Source organism: Quercus lobata, chromosome 11, assembly GCF_001633185.2.
Source record: "Quercus lobata isolate SW786 chromosome 11, ValleyOak3.0 Primary Assembly, whole genome shotgun sequence".
Lineage (NCBI taxonomy): Eukaryota > Viridiplantae > Streptophyta > Magnoliopsida > Fagales > Fagaceae > Quercus > Quercus lobata.
This window is the reverse complement of record NC_044914.1, coordinates 45,776,676-45,803,007: the sequence shown is the minus strand read 5'-3', so window position 1 is coordinate 45,803,007 and position 26,332 is coordinate 45,776,676. Positions and strand designations below refer to the sequence as shown.

Sequence of the window (26,332 nt, the reverse complement as noted above, 5' to 3'; positions counted from 1 at the left end):
GACATTTTTCCGGCCCCACGTGTTTGTTTTTGAAGTTACTGAGTTAAAAAAAACAACGAACTCGCTTTCTGAGTCACTCTCCTCCTCACTCTCTCCTCACCAGTGCTGTTTAAAGTGTTAAATCTTTCTTTCTTCCCCTCTAGTCTTGTTCATTGTTCAGTCTTGTCTTCATAATTGAGTGTCTGAGTTTTCTCCGCTTATTCCTATTTCCAATTAAAAAATGCAATTCAAAACCCTAACATCTCACAACACTCCTCTCTTCCAAAACCCAACCTTCTTCTTCTTCAACAAACTATCAAAACCACCACAGCCACCACCATCTCACTTTCCAATCTCTCTTTTCTCTTCCAATTTATCACTCATTTCGACGCCGAAAAAGCGCTTTCGGAATCGGATAGTAACTGCTTCTTGCATTAGCAGCAATAATAAAGAACTCCTCATCGGCAATGATAACAGCGGTCCCGAAATTGATATCGTTTCGGTCTCGGGAGAAGAAGAAGAGCAAGAAAAGGTTTCGGAATTGGGAAGCGAGAATATATGGAAGCAAATGAAGGAGATTGTGATGTTTACTGGGCCCGCCACTGCGCTCTGGATTTGTGGACCGTTGATGAGTCTCATTGACACCGCGGTTATCGGTCAGGGTAGCTCCATTGAGCTCGCTGCTTTAGGTATTGTAAATTCCAATTCCATTGTTCTCTTCCAAATAATTACTATATAGGATTTCCAAAATTTCAATTTGAGCTTGTTGTTGTGAAAATATTGTGAGATTAATGCAAATGTAATCCTTCTCTAGAGTTCAAATCCATAGCCATTTCGATTTTAAGTGAGTGCTTTAGATTTTGTTACATCATGTAATTTTTTTTTTTTTTTTTAAATATTTGAAAGTGCCTATGGATGAAGCTTTTTGCCAAAAGTTGGTTAAACTTAGCAAATAAGCTAAATTTTAGTTTTTGTTATTAAAGATATTAATGACATATCATAATATAAATGATTGTTTAAAAATGGATGATTATGATTTTAAAAAGTTCTAATTTTGTTTTGGAAAATATGGAGCACTGTATTTTTCCGTCTAAATTGATGAAAAAAAGGAATAAATTGGTTCAAACTAAAAATTTTACAGATAATTTGAAGCTTCTTGAAGTTTAGGGTTACATTGGAATGTACCCTATATTTGAGAGACCAAAAATACAGTTTGAGCGAATAGTTACATTTTTACTTGAGTCCAAAAGTACAGTTTGACCTATATATATATATATATATATATTTAAAAAGATCATTTGAAAAATTAAAAAGGAACTTCAGCTCTAGCATTCATGATATAACTAAGTTGGTTAAATTTTGTGCATGCGTGTGTGTTTGTGTGCGTCCTGTTACATGCATTTATTGGGCCTATCTTTTGAAGGTGATATTTCCGAGTTGAGTGATGGTGTAATTTAATTTTGAATTTGGAATGGCAGGGCCGGGAACAGTTGTATGTGATTATATGAGTTATACATTCATGTTCCTTTCGATTGCTACTTCGAATATGGTTGCTACTGCTCTTGCCAGACAGGTTAGTTTCTTTAACAGTTGAAAGGCCTTATTGCATTTATGGTAGGAGAACTCACAGGTGTGTTGTCGTTGTTGTTTTTAATTTTTTTTATTTAACTTTTAGTTATGGACTTTGTGGTGTTAGATAATTTGTAACAATCACTTTCTCTTTGATTTTCAATTTCCCAAATTACATTTTTTGACAAGATGCCATTGGTGCAGGATAAAAACGAAGTGCAGCATCACGTATCTATCTTGCTCTTCATTGGGTTGACTTGTGGCTGCTTGATGCTTTTGTTTACAAAATTCTTTGGTTCATGGGTATTGACTGGTAATAAAGATGGAGCATTTATTGACCTTTTTTTAATTATTATTTAAGTTTGGAGCAGCTTTTGGTTTTTACTTATGTTACTATTGATAAGTTAAGTGCTTCATTGTCTCTGGGTGTTCACTGTTCAGTTGATTGATACTGTTCAGTGTTCACCACTTAATAAATAACAACGAGTATATATATATATATATATATATACACATGTTGGAATAATGGTTTTGTGATTAAATTAACTATTTCCTATTAGCTTAAGTTTTTTAAACAATCTAAATTTTTTTATGGCATCTAAGTAGGTGGTCTTGATTTCGAACACCCATCTTTGCTCTACCTGTCCACATGTTGGGCCCTATTTATTAAGGGAGAGTCTGAGCCTACACGTGTTTAAATTCATAATTTCCTATTAGCTTAAGTTTATGGAACAAATGGTAATTTATCACAAATAAATGGCAGACAAAATCCAATGACTGATGATTTGCCTATTTTTGCTTTTTCAGCTTTTACTGGGCCAAAGAATGCACATCTCATTCCTGCTGCAAACAAATATGTTCAGGTTCAATTTCTTTTTAAATCCTGCACGTGTTCTATAAATAATTTTAGAAGTTTCAGCTATTCCTTTTGTGAATTTTTCTTGCTTTAGTACCTGCTAAACCATAAAACCAAGTTATAGTAGGGAAAGGAGAACTATATAAGTTAAAATTTTATAACATAAAAAATCCTCATGTTTTCCTGATACCATCTCCTTTGGAAGTCAGATGGCAGATTTACTTGAGAATGATTATCTACAGTAAACCTCGAGTATACTTGTCAAGATGGTGTAAACTGAAGTAGAGAATATAATATTTTTTTTGTTATTCATATTTATTATATGAAGGAAATAAAAGAAATCAACACCTATGGATTGGCATGTGGTATCTTTTGTCTTTGCTGACTTCTTTTGGCAGTTCATATTATCTGCTACTGAATTTTGCACTTGAATATTTTTTTCGTGAGAACAAATCTGTTGGAGAATCTTCTGGCTGCATTGCTGCAAAATTTAACACTCTATTCCACTTGATTTGTTTATATGATCTTTTGTGATGGTAGATTCGAGGCTTAGCATGGCCTGCACTTCTTGTTGGATGGGTTGCTCAGAGTGCAAGGTGATGATGTACTGTATCTCTTCCCATACATTATCTACTGAATGAAGACATAGTGCCTTAGTCTGGTTTTTTATACTTGTTCTTGACTGGGTGATACACATACTTGTTACCATGATAGAATTACTAGGCGAACTTTATTAGATCTGAAATTCCTTCTTTGGTGCTATATGCATCCTCTTTCCCCACAAATTCTTCTGAATGATGAATATATTTCATTTATTTTTGTACAATGTTGGGCAAGTAAGTGTTTAATGATGATACAATTTGATTTGCTCATCTTACATCAGATATTGGCCTGTTAAATGAAATTGGAATGTTTGTTTCCTCATTAAGTTTGTGTCTGATATTCTCTTTCTGTTTTCCAGTTTGTGTCTGATATTCTCTTTCTGTTTTCCAGTCTTGGCATGAAAGATTCCTGGGGACCTTTGAAGGCTTTGGCGGTGGCTAGTGCTGTAAATGTTGTTGGTATTATTGTCCTGTGCAGTTTCATGGGCTATGGTATTGCTGGTGCAGCATGGGCTGCCATGGCTGCCCAGGTGTGCTGGATGAAAATTTATATATTATTTTGTTTGGGTTAAATATTCTTCATCTTTTGCTCTTATTGATGCCTTCTCAGCAAAGCCAAGAAGATATGCACTTGCTTTTGTTTTTCATTGCTACTCACCAGCATTTATTCTAGGTTATTGCAGGATTTATGATGATTGAAGCTCTGAACAAGAAAGGATACAATGCATATTCCATGTCTGTTCCATCACCTGATGAACTTCTGACAGTACTTGGGCTTGCTGCTCCAGTGTTTTTAACAATGATGTCCAAGGTTACATTATATAGTATTACTCAATTCTGCAGCTGTATCTGGTCTCATTCATCTCTCTGTGTCTGAGATATTTTGATATTTTAGGTGGCTTTCTACTCCCTCCTTATATATTTTGCTACATCTATGGGCACATACACCATGGCCGCTCATCAGGTTAGTTTTGCTCACACTAGTATACTATCTTCCCTGCTTTGGCTTCCTTTATGTAGAAACCTGATGGTCATTTGCATTGACAACTTTCTCTTTACTCTAGGTCATGATTCAAACATTTGTCATGTGTACAGTTTGGGGTGAACCTTTATCTCAAACCGCTCAGTCATTTATGCCTGAGTTAATATATGGAGCCAAACGAAGCTTGGAAAAGGTTAGTGATGGTTTTTTCTAATGATGCTACAGTCTTCTAACTTGGTTGTATCAGTTTCTGTACAATCATGTTTTAACTTACATCGTGTCGATGAATGATTCATTTGAAGTCCCCATCCCTGATTCTCTCTCTTTTGATAGTATTGATCCAACTCTCTCTCTCATAGTATAGTTATTTTTGCTTGTTGAAAGTATTCTGAGTGGTTATTTAAATCATACAGGCTCGAATGTTGCTAAAATCACTTGTCATAATTGGAGTCATACTTGGATTGCTATTAGGAATTGTAGGAACATCTGTTCCTTGGTTGTTCCCCAAAATCTTTACACATGATCAGAATGTCATACAGGAGGTTAGTTCCTGCTGTTTGTTATGTGTACTATCCATCCTTTTATAATCTTTGGAACTTTTTTTCTTCTGCCTAATTATGTTGATTAAATGGGTTGTGAGTCTTGTGACAACTGCTTTTATACTGAATGTTCATATTTTTAGTGATATTTCTTTCTTTAGCTTCCAATGACCCCCATGAATAGATTCAGAGGCCAACTAAGGAGCTTCTTTCTATCATTTCAAAAAGTATTATAACTGATAAATATGAGAGTTAATATTACAATTGCTTTATTAGTACCTATTACACTTGGACTGATTTTCATATCTGTGTTGTTCCTTGCCTTCTCATGTCATTTATCTCAAGTCTGACTAACATTATAAATCCTATTTGAGTTCTGAGTGAGAGGTAGAGGAAATTAATATAAGGTGCAGATATTCTCTGGACAACGTATACCCTTTCATAATCGTATGCAGATGGAAAATTATATCTCATCTGATTCTTGTTAATGTTTTATCTTGTTTCCTTGCAGATGCACAAAGTTCTGATTCCATTCTTCATGGCATTAGCTGTCACACCCCCAACTATCAGCCTTGAGGGAACATTGCTGGTATGCTTGTTTTAATTTAACGTGAACTTTGTCCTGTTTTTCCTACAAGTCATATGCATATATTTGGAACATAGCTTGCTGAAACTTGATGTAGGAGTCATGTCTATTTAGGGCACCAGTGGAAGTATCCAATCTGTTTTATCTTATAGTGGTGCCTTGCTGAATATTGTAGAGTTTGTTCAAATATGGGGAAGGAATGGAAGGCTCTTTTGATAGACTTGGATATTTTTCCCCATCTGTTTTCTCTTAATTTCAGTAGCCACCTGAATATGAGGTCACAAAAAGGTCTGATGTATGTCCTTGGGTTTATTCATGTCATCTTTATAAATCTTGCACTATAGGGAAAAACGTTTTGTCGTGCAATGGCATTGCTTGGTTCTCCCATTGAGGAAAACTTGGGTTTAAACCCTTTCTCCCCGCCTATTTTTAAGCCAATTAAAATAAGTCCCTGCTCTATAGGATCAAAGAGTCCCCCCAACCCTCAACCAAGCACAGTTTTCTTTGTAATTTGGCAAGATTTGGCTTCTTGGCATTCAGCGATGGCTACTTTAACTCTATTTCCTCTTTGCAATCTTTGTAACAATCAAAAGGTTGCATATATGTGTGACTAGGTGGGCCAATGCAATTATGGTCCCCCCTATCTTGTCCTCATAATGTGTTTCTATCACAAATAAATATGTTCTTCACAAGAAATACAATACGAATGTAGTCACCTGTATATCATGCTCTCCTTTTGTTTTTGGGAATATCTATACCGCTGGAATTTTTCTGACCACCATTACTTTGGTTGCATTTCCTGCTCAATGAATTACTTAATATAGCTGAATTTAGGGGATCTTACTGTAATTCCTTATAACAAGAAAGCTCAAGCTCTCACTGTCATGGCTATATGATGCATAATTTGCTCAACTCAATGCCAGGCCTGAAATGTGAGCCTAGACCTGCTTATTAAAATGGCTTCAGCTGGGCTGGAGGCTGCACCCAATTAGCGTTCTATCATGGAAGTGTTTGTGTTCGGCCAAGAAAAAAGTGTCTATATCTTGCCTTCCCCCTCTCCTTGCAGCCAAAAGTCACTTATCAAAATGTAAACAAATAGATAAAATAATCTGTTCTGTTTCTGCAGGCAGGACGAGATCTTAAATTTCTTAGTTTGTCAATGAGTGGATGCTTTGCTGCGGGTGCACTTCTACTATTGGTACAGAATTATCTCTCTTCTGGTGTTACATATTCTTTGTTCACTGTGCACTAACAAGGCCCTCCCATCTTCCTTTTCCCAGCTTGTAACCAGTAGGGGATATGGTCTGCCAGGCTGCTGGTTCGGACTTGTAGGCTTTCAATGGGTATGATTAACCACTACTTGCATGTGTCATACTATCTATTTGAACTTCGCTGACTGCAGAAAGTTTTTCTTCTTCAGGCTCGCTTCTTCCTCTCTCTTCGGCGCCTTCTTTCTCCCAATGGCATACTTTACTCTGAAGATTTAGGTCAGTGTCAAACGGAAAAGCTGAGGGCTGTCTAGTTTAGGAATCCGCATGAATATACTGGTAAATCAATTGGGAAGGAATCAAATTCATGGTTCAAGCCTACAGAACTTACAAATTATCAAAAATATTAACATTTCATGATTCCCCTTCTTGCTAAAGATTAAATTGCCGTTCTGTACTCAGTGAGGCTAAAAGCAACGGCAGTGTACAGCCTCAAGCAGTGATGTGTTTCACCAAAGCTAGTGGCTAATTGTTTGTCAGTTGTAGTATTGTTATATATCCCACTAGAGAATGATTTGAAGTTCGTAGCCAACCTAATGAATCACTACGTTATCTGCATAAGTTCTTCTTTCAGCATAAAATCCATATTTATAGCTTTTGTACCAAAAATTTGCTTTCTGGAAGCTTCGCCTTGAAAAGTTGCAGCTATTGCAGTAGTAAATTGGTTAAAAATCAAGTGTCCTTTGACAGTGTTTAACCTTTACAGGCTCACAATTGAGGCGGCCAACATCTTCTATTGCAGTAAATACAAGAATAATAATTTTCATAATTGATGAAGTTGATTGGTGTTAATAAAAATGACGTCAGTAATGGATTTATATAAAAATAATATTAATGCAACCAAATTTGTTTAGTACCAGTGGCGAAAAAATTGCCAAAATTGTTCTCCCTGGCATTCAGTTTAGAACATTACAAGAAATCCATAAGAACCCCAAATTCCAATGATGCAAGATGAGGACCAAAGATACCACTTCTAGAGGAAAGGGCTGGAAAAAAAGGATTTAGTTTACGTCCAGTAATTTTTTAACTGGAAATCTTCTTTTGTTTTAAATATACAATGACAAGTGAAAGAGAGTTTTAATATTTACATTTTATTTAATTAGTGAGTAATGTAACAATTTCTCATTAAAACAAAAATAGATTCCAATTATAAAAATACCGGAACTAAGCTAAACCCCAAAAAAGAAAACCTTTATGCTAGCATCCCTGTCTACTAAAATAAAAAGTTTTTCCCAATGACATTACATATGTCCACGCTTCTTAATATTATCTAGCATCATTTTGTGCAATAAATATTTTCTTGCCCAGTTAGCATTATCATGGTAAATATCACATAACATGCATATGTTACTTCTGATTGCAACTAGGAATACATCTTTGAACTAGCCCAATGATGTGCGTTTGATTCAGCTCAAATTCATGTCTTTGACAGAAGAAATAACTCTGCACTCTTGATCTGCCAAAACAATCCCATTCTAGTTCTACAGTTACCACTCAATGGAGTGCCATTGAAGTGCAAGTACTCCCAAAGGTAACTCGCTCTTCTTTAACTGGCGTCCTAAGTATCACGAAACACAGAAATGATCTCTCTTTGGCTACAAAGTTTGACTGGCATTCTAACTGCATGCCCCTCCTATTAGCTACAAAGTCGACAGGATTCCCAGTTAATTAGAATTGAAGTTGAAATTGGCACCAAAATCCAACATTAAGTATCCACACATGCGTTGCCTCAAATGTCACTTTCAAGCTTAAACCTACTGCTTCCCCGACGACCACGCCCAGATAGGCGCTGTTGTGCTTTGTTCTGCATTTTTTGGGAGAGACAGCTATAGAGATCAGCAAACAGGCCATGGTGGTCTTATGCATTACAAAAATAATATATATATATTTTATATAAATAAAAAAATAAATAAAAATAAAAACACTATTTTGCTTACCAGCAATGTATGTTTCGGTTTTGAATCTTTTCTCACAAAAACTTTCCGAGCCTGCCTCTTTTTCTCCTCTGCCTTCATCTTGGTGATGCTAGGTCTGTAAATAATCACAGTTCTACCAATCTGACCAACAACCACTGAACCAGTTGCTTCCTCTAATTGCTTCACCACATCATCTAGCTCCCCCGGACAGGTATTGTGTATTTTAATCTGTTTACAATGTTTAAATTGAAAATATGATTTCCATCAGTTGACCAAATAATACAACATCCAAGCCTCAGTCCCACACTACAAGATTCTTTAAGAAAATGCAAAAGGAAGCAGAACATAGTTTAATATGTAGCAAATAGCACAAATAAGCTATAACAGCAAATTTTTAAACAAGATGGCTGCTAGGGAGTTCCACATATCAGTCTGTCCATATAAGCTAGCATGCCATACCATCCAACTTAAAAAACAGCGAGCTCAATTTTTATGATGTTCCAACCAGCACCACATGCTAAATTTGGTAAGGAAAATGGACTAGTAATCAGCATCACAACAGCTTAATAAGGGCTCACAACCAAGGCATATGCTTTGGGCATTTGCAAGTTTTGCAAACTCAGAAATATCTTGGCAATCAGAGTAACTATGATCCTAAAGTAATACCTCCAGTTTTACCAACAAGAATAGCTCAAACGTTTAGAACTAATAGCGACACAAAAGTTAGTGATTCACAGACCGATTTTAAAGTGATGACTTCAAGGATTCAATTTGAGACTCAAGAGTTATATACCCAAATTTCAATAAGTACAGTTTCAAGCTGTATGCCTAGCCTATGATTATCATTTCAAATGTTCATGATTCCTTTAGAGAGCAAACCCATCCTACAACTATTAAGTCTCATCAATCCAACTCTCCCTCAACAGAAACAATGAGAAATAGATGCTCTTCAAATAGAAACAGTTGTTAAGCTGTCAAAGCAAAGAAAGTGCTACAAGAAATCAACCACGGACTCTCATCAACCAACAGCACATTAATTCCAGATTAAGCTTAAAAGCTAAACAACAAATTCTATTGAAAAATTAGCATTCCAAACAGAAAAGATGACTCCATTTGATTGCTAATGAAAAGTCCTAGTTTCTTCCACAAAGATCCAAAAACTTTGGTATTAATCTGACCCAAAAAATTAAAGCAAAAGAACTACAGCAACGACAACCAAACTTTTATAATCCAAAAAACACTAGGGTCACATATGGATTCTCAATAGAAATCAAGGGATGCCTCAACCTATATGGGCCCAACGTTTATCGGTAGTAGATTTATTCATAATAAAGTGACTAAATTTTACTCAGACCGTAAACCGAACCTGTCATAACACCTCCCTTTTTCCGGTTTTGTGACCAGCTGTGAACAAAATATATTACATTAAGCACAGACAGAGACACACTTAATGAAATCAAAAGAACTCTATCTTGTTTTTCACCAAAAGGAGTAAATTACACTCACATTGACAGTTGCAATTTGCAAGGCTATTAACATCTACTTAACAAGGAGACAAAACAGTTAAAAAAGAATAAACCTTAAACCCCAACTGATGTTTTATCCAAATCACCAAACTGCAAGCCAATCCACTACAAAAAAACAAAAAAACTAAACTAAACTAAAAGATAAAAAGTTCAATTCATTGAAATTGCTACCTTTAGAAGCTCATTAGACTCAAGGGTCTCAATGAAAGAGGTAGCAACATTAGCAGTAACACCAGACTTCCCCACCAACTGGGACTTGAGCTTTTTTCCCAAGCTATGCGCGTACGAAGCTAAATCCTTCTTCTCCTTCACAGTCAGACTCGGTAGCAGCTTCAATTCCAAATCCCCATTTGTCTTCACATTCAAGGAAGAAGCTTTTTCCACCACACCCTTTTCAGAATCCTCCCCTTCTGTCATTCCCACTTCCAAATCTTCAATTCCACTCACATCTTCTTCACCATCATATTCTTCTTCTTCATCATCATCATCATCTTCTTCTTCTTCTTCTACATGTTGTTGTTGTGTAGGAGAAGGGTGAGAGAGAGTGGAGAAAGAGGAGAGAGAGTGAGAGAAGAGAGGAGGGAGGGATTTGGTGAAGTGGGTTGTAGAGAGTGGGCTTAATTTGGATAGAGTTGTTATTGCTTTTGTTGTTTTTGTTTTTGTTAATGTTGTTGTTGTTGTGGTAGTTGGGATAGGAAGGGGTTTGAGAAACAAAGAAAAGAAAGATGAGGAAGGTGGTGGGGGTGGTAGTGGCGGCTGAGGTTGAGGTGGGCGGAGGAGGTGGTGGAAGAATTGGGATGAGAGTGATGATGCGACTGCCATGTTTTCTCTCTTCGAGTTTTTGGTTGCTTGCTACAAGAAACTATAAAGATAATTATCATTTGTTAACTTCGAATAATCTATCGTTTTAACCTGGTATTGAAAACAAAATAACAAAGATGGGTGTTTGGTCTAGTGGTATGATTCTCGCTTCGGGTGCGAGAGGTCGCGAGTTCGATTCTCGCAACACCCCTTATTGTGAACTACAGCTCTATTTTTGCTAATTTTCTTCCTCTTCTTTGCTATACGACATGAACCAGGAAGGCTTTATCGTCGTTCTATACTTTTATAGGCTAAAACTAAACGACTTATTATTTTTATTCGTTTTTCATGCAAGTGCTACGTGCTATCCACTAGATGTGGATACATTCAGCCAGAACATGGTCAGCCTAAGCAAGAAAAATAATCAACAAATGGCCGAAGTTCCATTCCTGCTAGGCATCGGGGCTAACTAGAATGAAGATAGGCTCATTAATTCAATAAGTCTGATGATATAATAAGTTTCACAATATTTTTCTGAAGTGTTCAGCACCAAGAGCTGTGGGCATTGGTGTTATTATCCGGGATGATGAAGGTAGGGTGGAGGCAGCTCTGAGCAAGAAGATCTATGCCCCGTTGGGTGTTGTGGAGGCAGAAACAAAAGCTTTTGAAACCAGTCTTATTTGAAAAGGACATCGGTATTCGATAGTTCATCCTGGAGGGCGATTCTATTATTGTACATCGAGCTCTTTGTAAAACTTCTTCTTTCTATTAATGTTCTCTCATGTACGTAAACAGGGTAAGAGACTAGCCCATTTACTAGCTAAATATGCTCTAGGCATTGTTCATTTCACTGCGTGGATTGAAAAGAACCCTTGCTTCTTGGAGCAAACACTTTTACATGGTGCAATATCTTTTTCGTATCATTAATAAAATTTCAGCATTCATATCCCCAAAAAAAAAAAGAAAAAAAAAGAAGAAGTTGTGATTGGTATAAAAAAAGTGATATTAAATGGCGCCTTGTTTTAACTAGAACATTAATGCATTGGTTTGCTTCACGATAAACATGTTCTCTAATTTTGTCAGGAAAGGTCCTTAAGAGTCAAGAAGCTCCTTCAATTAGTAGGGTTCCATCAATTTGATTATTGAAAATGTTATTCTTCATAAGATGAACAACAATATTTGCATCTAGTTCACTATGGATAAAGGCTGTCCTAAGCTATATCGGTAGTAGAAGTCCATCTTTTAGAGCCCAAAGCTTAGCAACCGCACTTGTCGTTCACGCAGTTGATATAGCAAACCCTTTTATCCAGTTTCATTCACTGTTTCTAGAAGTGCTCCACCCATGACAAGGCCTGAATTTTTAAACATGGAGCCATATGTGTTAAGTTTGATCAAGCCTTCCAAAGGTTTTAAAAAACATGTTTAAATTATAGAATTAATTAAATGTTTAAATATTAATTACTAAAAATATATATAAATATCTACTAAAAAAAACTATTAATTTGAGAATTTTGAATATCAGTTAAGATCTTTTTATTTTTGAGAAATCAGTTAAGATCTAACTAGGTTCGTAAATCGAGTTGTTTATGAATAACTTGAGCCCGACTAAAAAAAAAACTTTTTTATATTTATTTATTTAGCAAATGAGTCAAGCTCAAGCCTACTCAACTTTAAAACAAGTCAAGCACAAATGTAATGGCTTGTATGTGTGTGTGTGTGTAAAGAGTATGAGACTCAATTTAAGTATATAATATCGTATATATTTATATTATACATCTATTAAAAATACACTTATAAAGATTTGATATTGGATTGTGCAAGTTTGATTATAAGTTCATAAGATATTAAATTATTATTTTTAATTTGTTGATAATATAAATAATCCATTTCGTAATAAAAAGTATATTTTATTTTTAATAATACAAGTTTGTTGAATTTAATTTTTATAAGTTCACGAAAATCATTCTATCTAATAATTTAAATACTTTAGTTTCAACTATAATTTAGTTATTAATTAGTAACTTAGACTTATGAAAAGGTAAAGATTTTGGTTGTGGTGTTTACTAAATATGGGAAGATAATAATTCAATCAACTTGTTCTAGAAAACACTTGACAAGAAAATAAACTAAGTTTGAATATATAACATAGATTGGTAACAATAAACTCAAGCCTTACTCGTATTTATAGTTATGTTATTAAATGAACAATTTTGAACTTAGTACTCAACTTTATTCTAACCCTAATCTCAACAAAATTAACATATAGTTTCTCCAACGTTTGTAATTACAACAGTAATTTTAGAATCAGAAAATATTTCACATAAAAGTTTTTATGGTAATATTTCACTATCCATTAATCATCAATTTTAATAAACTTTTTATAAAAAATTGAAAAAAATTATTTTAAAAAATTAGTTACTTTTTATTTTTCCATAAAAGTTTATTAAAATTGTTTATTATTGATACCCTAAGTATGTCCCTAAATATATCCGTTAGTAAAATTCATTAGAAAAAAAGTGTAAATGATGAACCTATCACCTATGCGATCAATAACAAGTAAGCCACCTACATGTTATGCTGAAAAATTATTGTGTATTTTTGAAGTACTATAAATATGTACTTTCTCCTCTCACATGAATGGTGGATCTTACTAATTAAATTTGTGATGAGACCTACTATTCATATAAGAAGGAAGAATAGTTATATATAACACTTCAAGAGTATCTAATAATTTTCCGTTATGATGTAACATTACTAACCATGGGTCATGGTGGAAAAGTAAGCGTATCACTCAAAATGCTTAATTGAATCAAAAATTAAACCAATCCCGCAAAGTTCCAATCATTGAAAATGACAAAGAGCTGAGTTAATTAGCATCGGTTGGGATGACAAATGATAAAACTTTTCAGAACTCAAAAACCCTTCCCATAGCCTTGCAGTCAGGTTTAATTAATGTGTGACCAATAACCACCAAAAGTTTCAGGAAAAAAAAAAAAAAAACTACAGTATAAAATCTAATGTTTTCTGGAACTAGGAAAGACTACAGTATAAAATTCAATTATTAACTTCACCAAAGAAGAAAAAAGGGTGTTAAAAAACCCAAGAGTTGTAAAGCAATAAGATAGAGAGGTGTTACTTTTTTTCCCCTATTCTGATTAATCTTTAAATTTCCTTTTTTTAAACAACTAGTTGATTAAGCTTTGGTGACAAAAAGTTTGTAAACAAGTGAAACAATGCGTGAGAAGTATTGTAATATTGATTGAATAATTTTATTTTATTTTATTTTATCAACTAATAAGGATCTTTAGGTCAATCTAGATATGTTCCAACATGCATGTACATCAACACCACCTCTATCTCACATAGTCACATGAAATTAAGCATCCAATAATGTTTAGAACTTTATATAACAAGTACTAATTTAACACGATCTTGCTGGAAAAGATAGGAAATGAAACAAAATCCAATGCACTTCAAAGAACAAAAGCCCAATAGTAACCCTAGCAAGTTTCCACAAATATTTCAGCCTACAAGCATTGATGTAAACTGCATATAATGTAAACTACATAATTCACAAAACTTAACCCAAACAGTTCTCAATGTGAGAAGGGATTTTTTTTTTTTTAAGATCTTTAATTCCAAATATTTTCACATGCATAAAGCTGCTAATATATCTACACATGACATTCATCCTCCAACCTTTTCTAATAATGCAAGAGAAAAGGCTAGTTTATCAACTAAAGTAAAGTCATATGAAGATGACAAGCTGATCAAGAAAAACTAGCAAAGAAAAAAGAAAAACAAATAAATATAACATTGCTTGACTAAAGTAAAGAACCACACTTAGGGTCCGTTTGGATACAACTTATTTTTGTTGAAACTGAAAACATCGTAACAAAATAATTTTTAAATATGTAAATAGTGTCGTGAGATACATGAACAGTACGTAAACAGTGCACTTTGTCTTTGTATGGTAAATTCATGTGATGTTACTGTTCATGCGCTAAAAATAAAAAAGGGCTGAAAACATGAACGTGAAAACACAAACGCAGATCCAAATGCTCACTTAATATTTTTCCCTTTTATATTGTTTATATAATCAGTACTTCCGAGCCAAGTCTAAGGGTCCGTTTGGATACGACTTATTTTTACTGAAACTGAAAACTGAAAACACTGTAACAAAATAATTTTTAAATGTGTAAATAATACCATGAGACCTATTTTTAATATAAATTTTTTGAATAAAGTGACTGTAGGACCCATGAACAATACATAAACTGATAATTGTCTCTAAAAGCTGGAAAATTATCTCTAAAAGTTGGAAATGCGTGAAAAAAAAAAAATGCATATGCCAACTCAATATAATTCTTATCCAAACACCCACTAAGAAAATACTTGGAAAAGGAGAGAGTAAAAGAAGAGGACCTAAAAATAGTACTGCTTAGCCCCTAAAGTAAAAGATCATTGATAAAGAAAGTAAAAGCAGGCTAAACTTTTTAGGGGGGGGGGGGGGGGGGAGAAAATATCTTATACAGTTCCTGAATATATATATATATATATATATATATACTTCCTCGGTATAATTTATTTGTCTTTTATTTTATTTTGAAATATCCTAAAATATTATCATATTTTTAAAGATAAAAATCATTAATTTACTAATATTTCTATTATACCCAATCTTATTTTTAAAGCTATTGAAAAAGAAAACTAACAAATATTTAAAAAATAAATCTAATTAGAACAACTTGCTATTGAATAAGAAAACTAATAAATATTTAAAAAATCAATCTAATTAAAACAGTTTTTTAGTTATTTCATCAAGAATAGTTCTTTAAAAAAAAGTTGATAAATTTATTTAAGAATAATTTTATAAATTTATACATTTTTATAAAGCAATCAATACAATAAATAATTTTTCTTTAAAAAGTTTTAACTTTTCGGTATATAATTTTTTTAAGCAGGTTATATATGCTTATTAATTTTCTCCTTTTAGTGAACAATTTAACAGCCTCTTCTGCTAATTACCCTAATGAATTCTATCCACCATTCAGAGAACGAGTTATCCGGTGTCGGTCATCCTAGCTAATTTGCTACTTCACCTAGGGAAACTTTTTAGGCGACAATAATTACCCCATTTTCAGCCAAGTCTGCCTGCTAGCTTGAATAAATTAGCTATACCATGCGACCCTAACTCATCTGTACAAGTTCATTGATTGTAAATGTAATAATACAAAACCGACAACAATTCAGAAAATAACCTAAGCAAAACACGTAGAGATCCAGTGATTTTACGAAAATTATACTCCCCCACTCTTTCCAATTCAGTAGCCATAAGTAGTATCAGACTCAGGTTTAAGTGATTAGAGAGAAGAGACCAATATTAATTAGAGAGAACCTACCAATAAGCATTATATGCTAACAATTTATAGCACAACTACGCTCCAATATAAAAGTAAGATCATTAATGAAAACAGAATAAAGAGGAGAGCAATAAATGAAGAACAAAATGAAGAGGAGAGCAAGTAGTTTTAAGGTGCTTATAATTTATAAATGCAACGATTTTTTTTTTTTTTGCTGAATTTATAAATACAGCAATCTTATGCATATTTTTCTCCTTAATTTGTGACAAGTTTTTTCAGCCACAGAGCTGATTGTCCTTAACTTTTTGAAGGGTTAAGATTTATCCCAATCTCTGATCCGCCAAAACGATCACAACAAACGGTGGGATTATCAACCTAGAGTCTAGAGACTGACTGTTTGCCAGAACTGGAATAAACAGTAGTAAACAGACACATTTTACAGTGAGAGCACAGAACCAAAAGACAGAATAGAGAAAAAGAATAGAGTGATCGACACAACGGTCATGAAGAAAAACAACCTTCTATTCCTAAGCGTTCATGAAGAACTACAACATCTCTCGAGGGCTTCACACCGTATATACAAACAGTTTACTAGATGATCACAACCATCCATCTGGAGAGGGTGGATCCCATCACCTGTCCTTTCATGGTCTTTTAGGCGCAGGTGCCAAGTTCCACCCCCCTCCTTTCCATGCTTACATCACAGTAGTACAGTTACCTAATCTTCATACTAACTAGAAATTACAGCCCTTGACTGAAATAGCAGAAAATGAACCAAACCAAATGTTCAACTTTTAAAAGTAAAAAACCGGCTGACTGACTGACCCATAATGAGAAATGACAAGAATTGATAGAACTTTATCAAATCAGAGCCACCAAATCCAACAGAGCTAGATTTGGATGGTCCCAAGTGCCTCTCAGTACACCTCCATGCGGGTACATTTTCCCACTATGCTTTGCTTCACCAACTTTCTTGAGCCATCCCGAGGTGGTTCAAACAATACAGGTAGAACTTGATCGGATTCACACGGAAACCCCACACTCTCAAAGTGCCTCACCAGTTCCTCCTTGCCCTGTAAACATTTTTTCCAGATCAAACCCATCAAAGTTCATTCAGAGAAAGATAATGATGGTAGCGTAGAGTACTCTTAAAAAGGTTTCAGAGTGTTTACACAAATAGTAATAATTAGGTCTATACCTGAATTCTAGCGAGGGCTATCTGACGCTTCTTGTGTGAATTAAAATGATCCCAACTCTGCTCGTCAGTGGCAATGTAAAACTTCCACACTGCTTGTGGGTTGGTGAAGTTAACAAACGCATACCCTTTGTTAAACCCAGTGCTGCAAAAAAAAAAAAAAAAAAAAAAAAATCAAGATCCATAAGAGTAGTTAATGCATTTGACTTAGCTGTAAGTTAGGGTGGGAAAGCTAATTACAATACTTGAATTAAGGGTCTGACATGGGACTAAGAAGGTAGCTGAATATATGTTAGCTTGATAAGTACCTGAAGTCTATAGGCAAATAGAGGAAATCATACTCTGACACAATGGGGTTTTCAAATTTATCAGTCTTCTCTCGATTCGCCAACATGCAATGATGGTCCAGAAACTCCACCAACATTTCACGGCTGAGAGAGAAAACGGAAATATAGAAGCAAAGTAATTATGAAATACAAGGAACATGAAATGAAGAGAGAAAATCGAGAAAATCATGAAAATAAACAAACCCTTTCGAATATAATAGGGACTTATTCGTCACCCACACAAACACACACATGCACAAAATCTAACATGCATGTTCATCCAAATCAAATAGGAAAAGAGGGATAAAAGGACCAAACAATAGCAATACACGATTCACGATTCAGAAAACCAAATTGCACCCACATGCAGAAATATCAACAACCAAGAATTAACAAAAATCACATAGAAGTAAGCCCACAGAGAAAGATAAAGAGGAAAATGAAATATACTTGTATTTGTTAGGTATGTTTCTAATCATAACAGTGGTTTCAACTGCACCAGATTGCACAGGAAGCACAGGAGTGTAGTTTCTCTTCTTAGCCTTAACACAAAAGCCCGCTTTTCGAGCGAACTTGTTCAAAGTATCCACATTTCCGGCACGCTTATTGTTCACGTTCTCATTAGGACTAGAAGTCTCAGTACTGTTACCACACTTTGCCCACCATGGCTGCCTAACCCTACCACCACCTTGCCCCCCATAGCAACGATTTCTGTATCTCTTGTGATGAACTTTTTGAGTTACCACTTTTTGCTCCACCTTGGTCTCATGGTGCACCACATGGGTTTGCTCTAAAGGCTCTGCTACAAAAGAGTTTGTTGGTTCAGTAACAGTCATTAGGTTCTTGTGTTGTGATGGAGGAAGCAAGAGATAGGGTAGGGTACTTTGCAGGTAAAAGTTAGTATAGAAGGTTTCTGATTTTGAGAAGCTTTGAACATAAGGAGTGCAGTAGTAAAAGTTTGTGTTTGGAGATGAGAGATAGTAATGATGAGGAGTGCTTAGAGAGGGACAAGGGATAAGAAGCTGGGGATTCTGTAGAGGGAAGAATTCTGGTGCGTTTGGGTTCAAAGGAGAAATCCAACCAGCCATGGGAGCTGTGGAGAAATGCCTCCAATATGCGAGAAGGAAGGAAGGAGCTTGGTTACTAGTTACAACCTTGGAAGCCACAAACTCCAGACCCTTCAAGCATTCTAGGCAGGAAGAAGGAAGAATCGACCTTATTTATATATATATGTACATATATAAGGGGAAGACAGGTTGAGATAGAGAGGCGTGAGATGGGCACTACGCATGGTTGTCTCAAAAAGTGATCCTAGAGGCATGTATGTACAGATGCTGAAAATCAATTGAGGGCCAAATTGGCCAAATAGCACCAATTTTAGCAATATTTTAAGGGGAAAAAAAAAAGAACCCTGACAAAAAAATTTAGTCCCATCGAAAAAAAAAAATAGTTACTTACGCATAATTTTTTTTTTTTTTAATTTAAATTTGACAAAATCGAGTTCTAACTTCTAAAGCCAGTACCGGCTTCACTATTAAGCGTGCCTCGCAAGCCTGTAATTTGAGTTCAAAAAAATGTACCACATGGTTAAATAATTTTATTAATATATTTTTTTCCACGCAAGTCTGTAATTTGAGTTCAAAATATGTACCACATGGTTAAATAATTTTATTAATATATTTTTTTTAAATATTACTTAAATTGTGCGATTTGGTAAATTTGGACCTCAATCCGAGCGTAAAAAATTGAGATGGCAGGGAAAATATTGGGAGGTGTTTAGTAGAGTAGTTTGAAAAAGGTTGTTTGTAATTTTTTGAAATACGTGTGGATTAAAAAGTATGTGTAAATGAGTGTAATGTTGTTTAAAACGTAAAAATGTGAATTTAAGATGCAAGACCAAACAGCCCTAATATTTGAAGCAAATAAGTACAATATTTTGTATTTTGCTCCTTAATTGATTACTTTTTTTTTCCCTTAACTTTCTTAATACACCCTGCAAAGAAGTACATAATATTTCTGATTGGATTAACATAATTTTTATCTAATTCTCCTTATCAAAAACATTTTTATTATACGTACATCAATCATAATATATAGTATCAATAATAATGAAAAAAAAAAGTATTGTGTTTTTACACTTATCGTCAAGAGTAATGCTAAAAATACTATGAAATTTACTATATATCTTTATAAATTAATGTATCACTAATAAATAATAATATTTATTACTAAATCAATTTGTAAGGTTTTCGTCTAAAATTAATAGTAGATTTAGTATTTTTTTTTTTAATTTCTAATTGAGTGTATTGGGAGACTATTACACCCATAAGCTCTTAATTACCTTTTAAACAATTTTAAGTTTTAGGGATATTTCATTTAAATCTTAAAATTTTAAAATGTTCGATTTAAATATCAAAGTTTTTTAAAAATGCTTCAAAACCTTTTGTCAAAAACTTTGTTAATCCCAAATAAATATCAAGTAACCAACTTGTAGGGTCACAATTTGGAGCCCAAGTCCAAATTATATAGAGTTTTGATCCAATGAACCCAATACAATGAATTTGTAGAGAATTGGTCAAAAAACTAGATTCTAGTAAATTGGACAACGAAAAGTATTGGACTAAATGACAATCAAGCACAAATAATAGATGTTGATATCAATGGACTTTCAATCTGAGGAGGCCACATGTATTGTATACTGATCACAGTTGGATACTAAGACAGTTTAGATGGTTACAGTGTTCTCTCTTTATTTTTCCGATCCCCTCTCCATGAAGAGTCTTCTACCTTATATATCTTCTTTGGTGTCATCTTCACCCTCCACTTGTTGATTATCTGAACCCTTATTTGAGTACTTGTCCCATCAGCCACCTTTCCTAGTTCTCTGTGAGTTGCGGTAGTCAAGGTAGCACTGTTCAGAGATCTTCTCCACATAAATGCGGCCAGTAAAGTAGCTGTTGTGCATTTAATGCGGTGGTATCAGTCTTTTCTTAGATATTTTTAGGTTCTCTTCCTTCTCTCATGCCCATGAAGCATATCTCTATTATTGAACCTTCTCAGTAAGTCACTTTAATTGCTGAATTATATATTTTGAACCATATTCATTAAGTTCAAGGAGTATGTACTCCTCGGACAGCCATTCATTTGCTCTCCACTTATAGGACTTTGTCTGAGAATGTCTAATAATTAATAGTTTCTCTTCGGACCTATTTATCTCATCGGATAAAGCCCAATGCCCAATATGCGATCTTGGACCCTTCCCCTACACAACTAATTTGAATGAATTTTATTTTCATACCTTGAGATTTAAATAAAATATTTTAAAAGCTAAAAGTTAATATATATATATATATATATAGTAAAAGTTAATATAAAACCATCTAAAATTATATGGTACTATAATTTTTAAATGAGAAATACTTGAAACTTGCTTTTCAAAAAAATTGGATTCTTAGAGCATTCGCATTCGGTTTCTTCAAACTATTCTATTTTACCATCTTAAAACCTATTTTATCATTTATACAATACCATTTTACAATAGACTCAACATCTCAACTTTTATTTTTGTATTCTACTAATTAAAATAATATATCTCCACAATAAATTTTTTTTCTTTTTTTTCTTTTTTCCCAATTTTCTCTTGCGTGTGTACCTTCCCTCAATCTCTAGCACCACACCTCCATTGCCCAGTCACCATCACCGCGCCTCCTCCATGCCCAACGTAAAAAAAAAAAAAAAAAAAAAAAAAAAAAAAAAAAAAAAAGCGCAGAACCCAGGGCAACACTAAAACCCAGCAACACCCATACCAACGGCCAAAACCCATACCAACGGCCAAAACCCATCACCCACAACCAAAACCACCCACGCCAATCTTGCAACCACCGGACCCACGCCGATTTCGCAACCCACTGACCCATGTCAATTTTGCAACCAAAACCATCGACCACAGATCAACCCATCAACAAATCATAACCACCGATCAACCTAGAACAAACCAATCTTGAAACCCATTAGACCCAAACCCATCAAACCCAAAACCCAACCAAACCCACGAACAACTCATAACCATCGACGTTTCGACAAAGACTGAAGATGGGTAGGCGAAGATTGAGAAGTGGTGAAGCGATGAAGTGATGACGCCTGAAGATTGAAGAGAGAGTGTTGAAGAGGTAGAGAAATGAGAAAGAGATGTGGGAGACGGAGAAGTGGGAGACAACTAGAGGAGAGAGAAGAAATTAGTAAAAAATGAATACAAGTTGCTATAGTACTATTCTATATGTAGAATGGTACTGTAGCAGTATTGTAAAAAAATTTACAATTACCAACCCGAATGGAGCTTGGTTTTGTTGTGAAAATGCTAAAATTTGCCAAGATATGGCATATGGAAGTTCCAGTGTGAATGCTCTTACAGTGTGATATTATGACCTTATATCACTGCGAACCTTTTTTCTTTCACGTCAAAATTTTACCTCAAACTCAAAAAAGAATTAGGAAAGAAAAATGAGAGGCAGATCTCGTTTGTCCTAGTCATAATTTTAAAAATGGACTAGAGAGGTTAGTTTAACTAGAAATCGAGCACCAATTCAGTGCGATAAAAACTGGTCAAGAACTAGTAAAAACCAATAATCGAGTGTTTTTTCGGTTTTTTATCAATCCAGTTTTTAAAATTATGATCTTAATTTAATAACGAGACAATAATATATAAGGGCATCTCCAACAAATTTATCAAATTTTTCTACTATTAGGAGAATGAACAGTGGCTTTTATCTATATCTACCCACTTTTTCAAATACACTTTCTAACAAATTCTCTATCCCATTCTCTATCTCATTTAAATATTATTTCTTCATTCATTATTTATTCTTTTTTTTAACAACTACACATCTTCCAACATTTTTTTATTCAACACCTAATTATTATAATAGAAATTTTTTTTTTTGAAGAATGAACAGTAGCCCATCAGACTTGATAAGCTACTGTTCATGAGCCAAAAAAAATTTTGGGTATAGAGAATCCATTAGAGTGGCTTTTTTTGGTCTCATTCTCTATTATAGAGAATATTTTTTTGTTTTTGCATAGACTATTGGAGATGCTCAAGTATTGTTCTTGTAATAAATTACAAAACATATCTATATGACATATTTAGCACACCTTTAAACAAATGACCTCCCTACTAACCAAATCGCCAATGCCTTTCACGAGGGGTCAAGATTTTGGCACTCCTTGCTGCAAAAAATAATGCTAGGAGATAACAAAAAGTAGTTGATTTCCTATCACATAAAGGAGGCAAAGCACTCATTTGATGATGTATTTAGCTATAGAACATTTTGATTAATTATTTAGCTCTAGTTTTGATGATTGTTTAAGCCATAGAACATTTTGATGATTATTTAGCCATAGTTTTGATGATTATTTAAGCCATAAAACAATTTGATGATAGTGTTCATGAAATGACTTCACTTTGATGATGCAATCACCTATAGATTATTCAACCATAGAACATTTGATTATGATTCGTTACAGTAAGTTAATATTATTGAAATATGTGACCAATATGTTACAGAGAGGTATTTTATATATTCTCAACCAAAAAAAAAAAAAAGAAAAAGAAAAAGAGAGAGGTATTTTATGATTTGTTACATGCAAAATACAATATTCTATTTTACAGTCCTTTTATTTATATTAGGATAAAATATAATTGTAGGGATAAGGCCCAAGATCATATATTGGGCATTGGGTTTTGTCCGAGGACGTTGATAAGTCTGAGGAGGAACAAATAGTTGTTAGGGTTTCCCATTTAAAGTCTCATAAGTAGGGAACGAATAAAGGGTGATCCGAGGAGGAACTCCTCCTCAGATACGATGAATGTAACTCAAGTAACTATTCCAGCGATTAGAATGACCTTCCAGAAAGCCCCAATGATAGGGACATGCCCCATGAACATACAAGAAAAAAGGAAACCTAAAAATATCTAAGGAAAAGCTGCTACCACCACATTAAATGCACTGCAACTACTTTTTTAGCCGCATTTATGTGGAAAAGACCTTTGAACAGTGCTATCTTGACTATCATAACTCACAGAAAACCAAAGAAGGTGTCTGATGGGACAGGTACTCAAGTAAGGGCTTAGACGATCAACAAGTGTAGGATCAAGATGACCCTAAGGGAGGTATATAATGTGAGAGATCCTCCATATCCAAGTGATCGGAAAAAATAGAGAGAAAACACTATAGCAATCTAAATTGTTCTTGTATTCAATTGTAACCAATTTATATAAGTTTGATCTCCTCGGACAGTGAAGTCGTTGAGCTTTACTTTCCTTATTCTTGCTTGATCATCTTCCAAACCAATACTAGCCGTTAACAAATTCATTAGGGCCTAGTTCTTCAACCCACTCTCTACAAATTTATTGTATTAGGCTTATTGGGCCAAGATTCCTTACATTTTGGGCTTGGGCTGTAAACAATGTCCCTACAATTGGCGCCGTCTGTGGGAAGAACTTGTGTGATAGTGAAAACAACAGTCAACTATGGTAGGTTCAGGTCCACACTAAGTAGAATCCATAGCATCCCAACGTGAAAATCCTTTCGCCAACCTTGAGTGTATGAAAGATCAAGAAGGCAACGTGCACACTACGCATACAAGCAAAATCCACTCTCGAGTTGGGAGTCACGTCTCTCAAGAGCAACATAATAAAGCTATGCAAAGGGAGATCGACCATCTAAAGAAGAAGTTACGCCATGCACAATGAAAACGAACTCCCACCCCATCTGCTTCCTCTTCTGACGATGAGAAGGATAGATCAACGTAGATCAAGGACTCCTCCTAATGAATCATTCTCATATGAAGAGGAGCACCACCATGAACACAGATGCAAGAGCCTAACTCGCAGAGGGCTGGGAAATGATGCTATGAGCAAAGTTTTGAACTAGATTTCCAAGTCGCCCTTCACGCATAGGATTGAAGGGGCAACTCTTCCTCGGCGTTTCCATTAGCCAACATTCACCATTTACAATGGGCGAACGGACCCAGTGGAACATGTGAGCCATTTCAATTAGAGAATGACTGTCTATTCTAAGGACGAAACCTCGATGTGCAAGGTGTTCTTATCCGGTCTAGAACCCATGACAATGAGATGGTTCGATAGCCTAAGGGCAGATTCCATAGGTTCCTTCAAGGAGCTCACTCAGGCATTTGGCTCTCGTTTTATTACATGTACCAGGGTCCCTTGGCCCTTAGACTCCCTACTGTCTTTGTCCATGCGAGAAGGGGAGACCTTGAAAGCATACTTAAATAGGTACTGGGAGACGTATAATGAGATAGATGGTGACTTTGATGACGTCGCCATCAGTACTTTCAAGAGTGGCCTCCCAACCGAGCATGGTTTAAGGAAATCCCTAACAGGAAAGCCTATCACCAGCCTGCGCCAACTCATAGACCAGATTGAAAAGTATAAAAAGGTTGAGGAAGACCAGCAACAGGGTAAAGGAAAGGTTAAAGTTATCCCTCAGGAGAGGAGGGATTTTAGGTCCGACCGATTCAATAACAACCGACCTCGGAGAGATTTTGCTAGACAATTTGGGTCTACCAACACCCAAACTATTAATTCAGTATTCTGAGAACCGGTGCATCAGATTCTAGAAAAGATTAAGAACGAGCCGTTCTTCAAATGACCAAACAAGATGGCTAGAAACCCCATGATGCCAGTACCATCAGGACTAGGGGCACACTACAGAAGATTGCAAGAATTTCTGGGACCATCTGGACCAGTTGGTCCGAGAAGGGAAGTTGAAGTAGCTGCTGCACCATTTCAGTGGCCAAGTGGGGCAGACAGGTTCGGATCCCCGGAGAGATACTTTTTCATGACCTCATCTGGGAACGATTAATGTCATCTTCGCTACTCCTGGTAGGACCAGTTCTTGTCCCTCCAGAGTGATTTCTGTGGCTCGACTGTCCACCGAGGACAGCAATTTAGAACCAAAAAGAGCTAGAATAGAGATGCTACTAGTTCTGGGCTTCTCGGCCGAGGATAAGATTGGAACTATCCAACCCCATGATAATACTTTGGTGGTCATACTCAGGATAGGGGGATATGATGTGAAGAGAGTGTTGGTAGATCAGGGAAGTGTTGTCAAGATAATGAACCCCGACCTGTACAAGGGGCTGAGTTTGAAACCCGAGAACCTAACAGCATACGATTCCCCTCTAGTAAGTTTCAAGGGAAAGACTGTTACTCCAAGAGGTCAGATTAGACTGCTCATACAGATCGATTTGAACGTGGTGGAAGTGGATTTCATTGTGGTGGATGCTTATTCACCCTACACAGCTATTGTGGCTAGACCTTGGCTTCATGCCTTAGAAGCCGTCTCTTCTACCCTGCACCAGAAGGTGAAATATCCGTCCAATAGCCAGGTTAAAGAAATTGTGGGGAATCAATCCATGGCTAGGCAGTGCATGGTGGCTTCTATCTTACATCGGCCCAATGCTGAGTCCTCAGCCTCTATTGAAAGGGGCTTATAGCAATTAAAAACTTCAGTATTGCCCAATGATGGATCAATCGAGGAAGTGAAGTGCGAAGATTTAGAAAAGGTCATTGTTGGCGATGATCCGGAGAAATTCTTCCAGGCCGGCTCCCAGCTACCTCCCCAAGAGAAAGAAGAGCTAATTGAGTTTCTTAGAAAAAGTGTGGATGTATTCGCGTGGAGTGCTTATGAAGCTCCAGGGGTAAACCCAAACTTCATTTGCCACCATTTGAATGTCAATCCATCTATTACCCAAAAAAAAAAAAAAACCACCTCGGCGCTTATCTAGACATCATTCTGAT

General features: G+C 35.3%; 4 protein-coding genes and 1 non-coding gene across 5 annotated transcripts; 3 read left to right on the top strand and 2 right to left on the bottom strand.

Annotated features, from left to right (window-relative positions):
* LOC115968753 (protein DETOXIFICATION 46, chloroplastic-like) lies at positions 1-6,635 on the top strand. Its single transcript, XM_031088248.1, has 14 exons — positions 1-668; positions 1,458-1,552; positions 1,753-1,861; positions 2,356-2,411; positions 2,945-3,000; positions 3,398-3,536; positions 3,680-3,817; positions 3,902-3,970; positions 4,071-4,181; positions 4,402-4,530; positions 5,039-5,116; positions 6,240-6,311; positions 6,394-6,456; positions 6,534-6,635. The coding sequence occupies exons 1-14, from the start codon at positions 221-223 to the stop codon at positions 6,633-6,635; spliced, it is 1,665 nt and encodes a 554-aa protein (XP_030944108.1). The 5' UTR covers positions 1-220.
* A 1,060-nt stretch (positions 6,636-7,695) lies between these two features.
* On the bottom strand, positions 7,696-10,692 carry LOC115969274 (bromo and FHA domain-containing protein DDB_G0267958-like). The gene is made up of 3 exons (XM_031088891.1): positions 9,995-10,692; positions 8,319-8,525; positions 7,696-8,185 (listed from the first exon to the last, which is right to left on the bottom strand). The coding sequence occupies exons 1-3, from the start codon at positions 10,643-10,645 to the stop codon at positions 8,111-8,113; spliced, it is 933 nt and encodes a 310-aa protein (XP_030944751.1). The 5' UTR covers positions 10,646-10,692; the 3' UTR covers positions 7,696-8,110.
* A 71-nt stretch (positions 10,693-10,763) lies between these two features.
* Positions 10,764-10,835, top strand: TRNAP-CGG. Its single transcript has one exon. It is a non-coding gene; the product is annotated as a tRNA-Pro (tRNA).
* A 6,069-nt stretch (positions 10,836-16,904) lies between these two features.
* On the bottom strand, positions 16,905-18,344 carry LOC115966969 (protein terminal ear1 homolog). Its single transcript, XM_031086091.1, has 4 exons — positions 17,959-18,344; positions 17,491-17,613; positions 17,186-17,327; positions 16,905-17,060 (listed from the first exon to the last, which is right to left on the bottom strand). The coding sequence occupies exons 1-4, from the start codon at positions 18,342-18,344 to the stop codon at positions 16,905-16,907; spliced, it is 807 nt and encodes a 268-aa protein (XP_030941951.1).
* Positions 18,345-24,569: 6,225 nt separating this feature from the next.
* On the top strand, positions 24,570-25,127 carry LOC115966968. The gene has a single exon (XM_031086090.1). The coding sequence runs from the start codon at positions 24,570-24,572 to the stop codon at positions 25,125-25,127; it is 558 nt and encodes a 185-aa protein (XP_030941950.1).
* Positions 25,128-26,332: the final 1,205 nt, after the last annotated feature.